Genomic DNA, 10,273 nt, shown 5'->3' with positions numbered 1-10,273 from the left:
GAATAAAAAATTGTGACAAACAAAACGGAGATGTCTATGATGTGGACACATTGTGGCTTTTAAATTTCAAATTGCAGGTTATTTTAAAATTTACATGAGCAGATAAGGTTCATTGTTTTTATTAACATACGAAAATGTAAAATGTAGATCACTCCTTTTCATCCGTTTTTTTTATTGAATGCAATATGCTCCCATAGAAAGCAGTACAAAATGCATAAAAACACGTTTTAACTCCACAGAGGTGTATTATTCATCGGTATACGGTCAAATGGTTTTCTCTTAGGTGCGTTTATGAGCATGCGCATTGAAGACATCGGGTCTGGGAGAAGTTTCGGCGGGAAAGGTGCGCGACGATTGCGGCGCTTTAAAGGCTGAAGTCTGTGCTGAACGGGGAAGGAGGGAGGAGGAGGAGGAGGATGAGGAGGAAAGGGATCACGCTTTAAGTCCTGCGTGCTGCGGGAAGCTTCATTTGTCAGTCGTGGAGACAGAGAGACACACTCCGTGAGTGAAAACGGGAGAAAACCGGCTCTTCATAATGTAGATGTCTTTCTTTCTTCTTCAACCAGAAAAATCTTGTATTTTTTTTTTTTTTTTTGCTCTTGAAATTTGTTTACGCACCAGAAAAGAGTGACTTGAAAACGCCGCAGGGATGAGTGTTTCGTGGTCTCGTGCGCTTCAAACGGATCCCAGCTCCTGATGAAGGGACCAAACCGGACGCAAGGAGGCTGTCAGTGATGGTTTCCGAGAGAAGATCGCAAAGGTGGAGCGATTAGAGGAGGGCTGATGAAGGGACTAGTAATCCTTTCAGTGCATCAAAAGCACCAAAGGGTATTACAAACGTTTGGATGGAAATCGGGCGAGTGTTCTGAACTGCTTTTAGTTTTTAGAAGAAAACTGGTGATTAGTTGGAACAAATCAGTGATTTCCCCCTCCTTTTAAAAAATGTCTTTAAATGTCTATTTCCCCCCCTCCAAAAGGTTGTATGGTTTTAACACGAGTTTGCTGTAAAAAACCCACAACAAAAACTAACCTCTGGCTTTTCTTCTTCTTCTTCTTTCTCTTCAAGAATTCCCAAATCTAAATGGAATTAGTTGAGTCTGAAGTCCTTTGTGAAAGGAACAGACATGGTACATGGACGCAGCTTCCATCACGGTAAGACGTCTTTATTCCTCACTTGAAGCACACTTGCTCCAAAAGCTCCTACAGCTTTCCTTCCCCGCTTTCACAAAGAGTCAAGTAATCCTTTAATCAGTTTGGGAGAGGAAGGGGAGGACTTGAAATATCAAAGCAACAGATAAAGCGGAAATCAGCCTCTGAATGAGGGTTTATTTGGAGAAAAGGGAATCGGATGAGATCATAATAATAATAAAATGCATTGCATCTTGTTAACCTTAAATTCCCAGTTAAAGGTCACAGTATAGTTTTTTTTTTTAGAAAAAGTCTTCACCAAAAAAGAAAACAACTCAATACATTTGTTGAAAAAAACGCTTTCCTGCATGCATTGAGAATGTTGTCATTACATATGAACCAGGGGTGTAGTGTAACAATTAATCGACTTAATCGATTAATCAATTTATACTTGATCCAACCAGACTGATCAGTCGGAGGTAAGCTGTTAATCAAGTATACTATTATACAGTTGTTTCCAAATAAAATAGATCAGTTATATCGATATTGTTTGTACACATATTTAAGTTACACTTTATTATCTTGCACTGGTCAGTACAGGTATCTATGTCTGAGTCACACTGGTTGAATTTTTGGCTAAACATGTCCTGGATCGATTTTAGTGAAGCGAATCGTTTAAAATGAACAAATATTGACTGTCAATCGTACCATAAACCACAAATTAGTATATTAATCGAATTGTTAAAATGAGTCATAAACCCCTATAGAACCAATAACAGGGATGGAGACTTTTCTGACTCAAGCCTAAAAACGTAGACTGCCTGCAAAAAGATGTACACTCAAAAAACGTTCACTTTGAATGAACATAAAAAAATTATGGAAAGGATTTCCACATGATTAGATTGCGTTACTTGAACAAAAATGAATCATGTTGGTCCTACTTAATTTATTTAGGTTCAAACTAATAAATTTAAGTTGATTCAATTTAAATAGAGCAGTTGCACCCAACTTTAAATTGATATTGTTGCTCACTCTAAAAAGAAAAAAGTTGATCCAATTTAATTGAATCACTTCAATTGGTCACCTAAGTAAATTAAGTTTATTTAACTTGAATTTCTATTTATTTCTATAATTTTATTTATTCATCTGTAATTGATATGTTGTTCCAAAGTTACAACCAATGGGTCTTTTAATTTTCACATCAAAGACATGAATTACCCAGCAAAGTCCCACATCACAAGACAGGAGCTCAATTACCGCGAACTCTGTGTTGAGTATTGGAACATTAACAGTTTGCCACACAAGGGGGTTGGTCTTCATCCTCTACCAAACTTTAACTCATGGTGCAAAAAAAATAAACATAACAGTTTAAATCACTAGTTAAAACAGAGTAAAACAGCTAGACAATAAAACCCATGGACAAAAACTCACACTTAGACCCCAATCTGCCCAGATAGACAAAGAAAATGGTATCCCACAATTCCTTGCGATTACTAATGCATCCAATTTAATGGTATCATGTTGGATCAACGTGATTGAAATTAGTAACTTTTAAATGGATTATTTTTATGGAGAAGTATGACGGTGGTGAGATGTGCTGTAGGTCAGACAGAGGAGTTCAAGGTGGAGGTGGGACTACACCAAGGATCAGCTTTGAGTCCTTTTTTGTTTGCTATGCTGATGGACAGGCTGACAGACGAGGTAAGACAGGAATCTCCCTGGACAATGATGTTTGCAGATGACATTGTAATTTGCAGTGAGAGTAGAGAGCAGGTGGAGGAACAGCTAGAGAGGTGGAGGTTTGCTCTGGAAAGAAGAGGCATGAAGGTCAGTCATAGTAAGACAGAATACATGTGTCTGAACGAGAGGGATCAAGGTAGAAGCGTTAGGTTACAGGGGGCTGAGGTGAAGAAGGTGCAGGAGTTTAAGTACTTGGGGTCAACAGTTCAGTGTGATGGGGAGTGTGGAAAAGAGGTGAAGAGGCGAGTGCAGGCAGGTTGGAGCGGTTGGAGGAAAGTGTCAGGAGTGTTGTGTGACAGAAGAGTGCCAGCAAGACTCAAAGGAAAGGCGTACAAGACAGTGGTGAGACCAGCTCTGCTCTATGGGTTAGAGACGGTAGCAGTGAGACAGAGACAAGAGGCTGAGATGGAGGTAGCGGAGATGAAGATGTTGAGGTTCTCCTTAGGAGTGACCAGGTTAGACAGGATAAGGAACGAGTACATCAGAGGGACGGCTCACGTTGCCTGTGTTAGGGACAAAGTCAGAGAAGCCAGACTGAGATGGTTTGGACATGTTCAGAGGAGGGATAGTGGATATATTGGTAGAAGGATGTTGGAGATGGAGCTGCCTGGCAGGAGGGCAAGAGGACGGCCAAAGAGGAGATACATGGATGTCTTAACAGAGGACATGAAGTTGGCTAATGTTAGGGTAGAAGACGTCCATGATAGAGTGAGGTGGAGGACGATGATTCGCTGTGGCGACCCCTGATGGGAAAAGCCGAAAGAGAAAGAAAAAGAAATGGATTATTTTTATGTACAATCGACATGATTCATTCACGTAACATTTACAAACATAAAATTTTCTGGTTGAAATGACAAGTTACTTTTTCGTTAACTTAATTGGCTGGTAATTTTCTTTTTTTGAGTGTATTTTCTTTCTTTTGATGTCACAGTTGTTGCAAGTCTACTCATGCTTGGGTTGGCCATGGCAACAAAAAAGGACACTTCAGGTAATTTCCATCAATACACTGTCTTTCCTGCATAAATATCCTTCTGCTAAGGCTTTGATCTCTGACTTTTTTTTTTTGTTTGTTTTTTGTTCTGCTCCCTGTTTTTTGGTTTAGTGAGGAACAATTCTGGAGTGAAGCCTGCAGGTCAATGTGGAACATGGGTGAAAGAAGCAGAAGGAGGGCTCTTTACTTCTCCCAATTACCCAAACAAATACCCCCCGAACACAGAGTGTGTTTACATCCTTGAAGGTGAACATTGTAGTTTTACTAGTTTTTTTTTTTATATAGCAGCAGTACAAATGAACAGGATATGCAGCTTTATGTGTTCAAAGGACTGTAACTACGAGTCATTTTTCTTTTTGTTTCTTTTATACTTTTCACATCCAAAATATATAATCAGATTGCACATAAAATCAGATTACACATGATCTGATTCAGACATAATATTTAGCAAAATTGAATATGGAACTAACAGCTTCAAATGGACATGATTTGAGGTGCACACGTTAACATGTGTTGACAGTAAAATTGCTTGAGCTTCTAAAGCCTGACCAGCAATGCACTCTTTGCTTTCTGCTAATAACTTTTATTGTCTCTTTCAGCCCCCCCAAGGCAGTGTCTTGATCTGCACTTCGAGGAGAATTATTCAATTGAGTCTTCTTGGGAATGTAAATTTGACAACATCGAGGTCCGGGATGGCCCATTCAGCTTCTCCCCAATCCTCGGGCGGTACTGTGGTCAGCACAGCCCGCCTGACATCAGGAGTAGCGGCCGATATCTGTGGATTAAATTTGAAACAGATGGAGAACTGGAAGGAGTGGGATTTTCAGCTAGCTACAACTTCACAGCAGGTATGCATTTCAGTTTTTTTTGTTCTTTTTGTCTTAATAATTTCCCAGACTTTCAGCTTGCAAGTCTTTCAAAAGGATCCTTCCCTTTAGAAGTGATTTTAGATTGGTTACATATTAACAGTCCACAATCCCATTAGAGAAATTCTGTATTGAGTGCTTGTTACTAATTTTCTGTTGTCATTATGTGTATTATAGTGACATAAAGTCCACTTTATGGTCAAAGACAACCTTTGCTGTCATGCTATTGCTTTAAACCTTGTTGTTACTTCATCTTTAGATAGGATTTCTTTACAGAGGTAGTTCAAGAATTGATGACACAGAATAGGGGAACACCAATGATTTAACAGTCTCTCACCAACGCTTGAATGGGTTTATTAACCATGTTAATGTTTTATGTGTGTTTGAGGCTTAAAAGTGCCACGGCATGAACATGAACATCTATCTTCTATGCATCTTACCTTCACGGTCCTTTTGCTGTTGGACATTTGTTCGTGTTTATATGACGTACAAAGATCTTCAATCTGATAAACACGCTGTAAGCTGCAAGCTGTTGAGGAAAAAGTGACTGAGGTGTGTAAGAGCTATAGATTTATCTCTGATGTTATTGAGAAATCAAAATGGCTGAGCTCTTTATAGGAATTTACTGTGATGGAGTACAACTGATAACACAGAAAGCTTGTAGGCTGAGGTAAATCTAGCATTATCCAGCCATCCATGTGGCAGCAGTAAAAGTCGCAGTACAATCTGCTTTTCCTTTTGCCACCAGTACGAATAAATGCACCGCTGTAATGAAAAAGTTAATGAGCAAAAAGCCTTATTCTGCAGTTGAGACATCAACATCTCATTGTTAAATTAGTTACAAATTTGTTTGGGAAAGTGCTTCGGGACATTTGCATCTCTCAAGAAGAAAGATAAGCTGAGGGCCATATTGTTTACTATTTGTTTTTTTTACACATTTATCAAAACGTAAAAAAAAATCTAGACTTACAGAATTAAGGCTAACCCTGCTATTTAAAATACCCAAAAATCAACAGAGGAAACAGCTCTAACATTTGCCATTCAAAAGAGGGGTAGAATTTAATCTATCGACTAGGCCTGCACAGTTAATCACAAATTTATCACGCTGTGCAATACACATATCGCAAAAGACAGCAACAATTGCAATAAATGGTTACCTTAAAAGTATTAAAACAATCTTATGGCAGCTTGAAATGATTAACGAATCAAATAAATCCCTTTATGCATTTCACCAATTGGATGGACCCATTTTATGTTAGGTGCTCGCCTCCTATGTAGACGAAGGTCATTTGGAGTACAATTTAAGTTATATTGACTCTTATTTAAATGAAGCTGGTGCAGTCAAATGGAAATGATGTTTTTGGTTGTTTTGCTATTTGTTCATCTATCACAAGTTATATCTTCATTGCAATATTGATCACAAATTGCGCGTTTTCGTCATATCATGCAGCCCTACTATTGACCTAAATTTAGTCAATCATACTCAATTGACTTGAATTTGTATCCGTCTGTCCATCTACAAACGAATCAAAACTTAAGCTGTGTGGGCAGCAGTCTACCAGTGTTGTATGTACCTGCCTGACCACCTCAACTAGCTCCTTCATTTGTTGGAAATAGCCTTAGGGTACTCAGACAGTCACCCAGCAAACTAATGTCTGGCCCCTGTGCTGGAGACTTTATTTATAGATTTATTTTACAACTCCATGGCCGGAGGTGAGAATAAGAACAAAAACTAACTAGCAAATGGAGATTTTTGCTTACATTTTTTGTTAATGTATAACCAATAAAGGCTGAAGTTTAAAAAATTCAGGTGGAGTTTATGTTTGATCAGAGACGTGCAGATACATTTAAATCAGTTGCTGATTATTTTATGTCAAAAAATGACTTCAGGATTTGAAAATGTTTGTATTGTGGCTCTTTTTTTCCTTAAAAAAAGCGTTTTGATCCACACTATAAGGTGCTCCAGATGCAGGGTGTATGAAACAAAACAGAACAGTCATATAACGTGGAAGACAACTCTACCCAGAGTGCTCACAGGTGCCAAGAGGCAAGCAATTGATCAGATTTTAGTAAGTAATCACATGCATCTAGATAAACACCAGCCTTTGCAGAGAGTGTAACATGACTGATAAGTCAAACTTCATTCAACTCATTTACTGTAACTCAGTACATTGTTCTGTTGTAACACATATAATATAAAACACTGATGTTTTGAGTTCCCTATGTCAAAGCGCAGTACCTATCACTATGAGCGGTAATGCTCAAACAATCCATCAAGCTGTGAGATTCTATAGCTTACCACCACACTGAAGTACTTTAAAAGATGTTTTGTGCACCACACAAATTCAGTCTGAGGTCAGCACTACCAAAATTCACACATAATGCACACCAGATTAGGGCAAACTGTCTATTTTTCAGAAAATGAAAGGATTTTCGGTGTGCCTGATGCGTGTGTGAGCAGAAAAGCAGTTCAGCAGTTTCCTCCAGCTCTTCACATCCACTGTCCCTGTTTGTAAAATTAAAAGAACTGACAGTCATTTACCAGGAAGTTTTACCATATCAAAGGTCATTTTTGGGCTCTTTCCTTTTTTTTTAAATTGTTTTTATAGATCTTTACTATTGATTAAAAAGGAGATTCAAATAAATTACAAGAATCAGAAAATGAGGGCAAAAATATTTTCATGCTTATGTAATTTTCAACTAAAACTAACTAATGTTTCTTTTTCACTAATGCTGAGAAGAATGACCTCAAAACACCTTAATTTTCAATTGACAACGGTCATAATCACACATTTTGTGTAGTAAATGTTTAATCTTTTTAATCTTTAGTCCAAAAAGTTTTCCAGATGTCACCAGAATCACAGTTTTTCTCAAATGTGGCGAAAAGAACGAAACAAACAAACAAAGAAAATCAGCATTCTGCTGCAGAGGGACTCAAGCCTCAGCTGAAATGTGCGTCATGCTGCCTGTTTGTGCAGGAATCCATTAACCTGAAACCCAAAATGAGGATCATTAGTTCGTGTGACATGTAACACACCTGACAAGCTGCCAGGCTAAAGTCTTTCCTGCCTAACAGCTATAACCACCAGATTGTGTTGAATGACAAAAACGTCACTTTTGTAGTCGTCTCAATTTGGTTCAATTCTACAAACGCTTAATTCCAGTTAGATCATTCGGATTTTCTATGAACTCAATGCTTTTTTCTTGCCTGGCTCTCAAAACAACAGCATCCCAATCTAACTTTGAAAAGTCAATAGTTTTCAGCTTCGGCAGCAATCTAAGAGACTGTAGGTGGTAGCGATGGGGGCTTCCTATTTAAAGAGGGGCATTAATCTTCTTATCCAACCCCCTGTAAGAAAGACAATAAACGTATTCATCAACATGCCAAGCTGGTTCTCCGAGTATATGATGGATGTCTCAAAAATGAAAAAAGAAAAGTGCAGATCTACTCCAAGTAAACTGCAAAACAAGCAATCACGTTCCACTGCAAATGAATCAGGCTCATTTATAAAATGTTGTGAATAAAATAACCCCAATGCAAAAATTTGTTTTTCAAAAGACAAGTCAGTCTAAAAAATATCAGCTTTTCTTCTTTTTTTCATGAGCCAACAGCACCTTTGTCAGTTTTTAGTATTTTATGGCCAAGATGAGTTCCATCACCTTCAGAGGTCATTGACACGCCAAATGTATTCTACCAGGCAGCCGTGTGCTCGTGTCTTCTAACATTGAACTGCATAGGAATCTCGAGCGACCGGAGTTACTCAACGCAAACTATTTAGTCTACATTTAGATCAACGTTCAATGCTAATGAGAGATGATTGCTATGGCCTTTTACCCCAATGCCATAAATGTTTAAACTAACACAAACCGTTATCTTTTATTGATGACTAAAATTCTGAACTTTTGTCTGAACAAAAGACGTTTATTAATTCATTGCTGTGCATGAAGCTTTTTTTTAACCTCTGTTTGAAAATATATTACAGAGACTCAGGCTTTTGCAGTGTTAATTAAAGTTTATTAAGGAAAAAAATATTTGTCTTAAAAATTAAATAGTTTGAAACCTTTAATATAAAAAATATGCAGATAGGTTTTAGTTCATTTGGACTTGGAATCTTGCACTACTGCTATGACTCCAAGGCAAAGTGACACCGATTTGTTAAATTGCCCTAATAGTACCATTTGGGCTTTAACTAGACTGAGAGTCATTTAATAATGAAAAAAGACAAGGAACATTCAGAAATATTGCTAAAATAAGATGTTTGGGCTTATTTATGAGGGATCTGGAGTCATAAATGCCCTATCTAGATGGACTCGAATCTAAAATTAGTAAGGAAACTGTTGGGAACAACTTGTCGCTCTTGGAAGAGTCATCCTGACCATTGACGGCGTCGTTGCTGTCAATGGTAGAAGTGGCAACTTCACATGATACACATGAGAAACCGTAGAGGTTATTTAAAGAGAGGCTCAAGATCCACCTTTTTGATTTGGCTTTTAGTTGATCTTATCTGCTTATTTATTGTATTAGTTTATATATATATTTATATAATAGTATATATTTAATTTTATTCTATGCGTTTAATCTTATTCTCAGTACAATGTTTTCATATACATCTTATGTATTTGATTTGATCAACTTACTATGATTTTAGCCACAGTGGTTGGTGTGGTATTGTACCAGGACTTGCTAATTTGATCGGTTGTTGCCGTGGTTGTCGCCCTTGCTTGGGCGGCTGGAATTCATCGTTGCAGCCTTACGGCTTTGGAGTAGACCCCATCGCTGTCTTGGTCCGGGTGGGCACTGTGGCGATGTTCTTATGGCCGAGCTGGCTCCTGGTATGGATTCCCAAATACTGTTTTCTCACAGCAGAGCCAAACCTTAATTTTCTTTTAAGTTACTTGTATCAGTAGTTGTTGTGTGTGGGATCATGGGTCGTATGTGTTAACAGAGGGTAGTGGGAAAGATTAAGGGTGGGTTGGGTTTTTATTGTAACACTTTGTATATGTTATTTTTGTTTTAAATGTAAAGTGCTTGGCGTTGTACAAGGCATGAGAAGTGCCTTTTTATAAATAAAGTTTGATTTGATGATCACATGCTGCTTTAAAGACATTTGCTGGAGGCAACATTTGACATTTAAACACTGAACTGAATCCATATTTCCAAGGCAGACTCGAAAAAGAAGGCGATAAAGCAGCTTTTCACTATATTCCAAGCTGAAATCAGAGATTCTGCAACATGTGGTGTCTGTTTCTTTTCGAAGGTTCTGGCCAGAGCTGGCAGTTGACTTTAAATATAGCATTTATTTTTTTGACAGTTTTCAAACCTACAGTTCAATGAACTGTGTAAGGGAGAAAACTGGGAGAGAAATATCTTGTGCTGCATTTTCTAAAGTTCTCAAAAGATCTTAGCGTTTGTATGAATGAACTGCTTGCATCTAGTAGTTTGTTATACTTCAAACAAAGAAAAAAGGATCTTCATAGGTCTTGCAATTGTTCCTATTTCCTTATTCCCTGACCTTGACTGCTTTGTGTTCCTCACTTCTCACTTTGC

At 37.9% G+C, this 10,273-nt stretch overlaps 1 protein-coding gene across 5 annotated transcripts in view; it reads left to right on the top strand.

The window, feature by feature from the left end:
• The first annotated feature begins 353 nt into the window (after positions 1 to 353).
• neto1 (neuropilin and tolloid like 1) overlaps positions 354 to 10,273 on the top strand; it is a 70,449-nt gene continuing 60,529 nt past the window's right edge. Inside the window, exons 1-6 of one of the 5 annotated variants that reach the window (XM_023949952.1) lie at positions 355 to 501; positions 622 to 828; positions 1,067 to 1,152; positions 3,800 to 3,856; positions 3,971 to 4,105; positions 4,459 to 4,707. In XM_023949952.1, coding sequence (XP_023805720.1) covers positions 1,125 to 1,152; positions 3,800 to 3,856; positions 3,971 to 4,105; positions 4,459 to 4,707 — 469 coding nt within the window. In that variant the 5' untranslated portion in view covers positions 355 to 501; positions 622 to 828; positions 1,067 to 1,124. The other 4 variants (XM_023949956.1, XM_023949953.1, XM_023949955.1 and 1 more) reach the window with 4 other exon arrangements.

Source organism: Oryzias latipes, chromosome 20, assembly GCF_002234675.1.
Source record: "Oryzias latipes chromosome 20, ASM223467v1".
Classification (NCBI taxonomy): Eukaryota; Metazoa; Chordata; class Actinopteri; order Beloniformes; family Adrianichthyidae; genus Oryzias; species Oryzias latipes.
The sequence above is the reverse complement of the archived record's forward strand: the minus strand, read 5'-3'. Positions and strand labels throughout refer to the sequence as shown.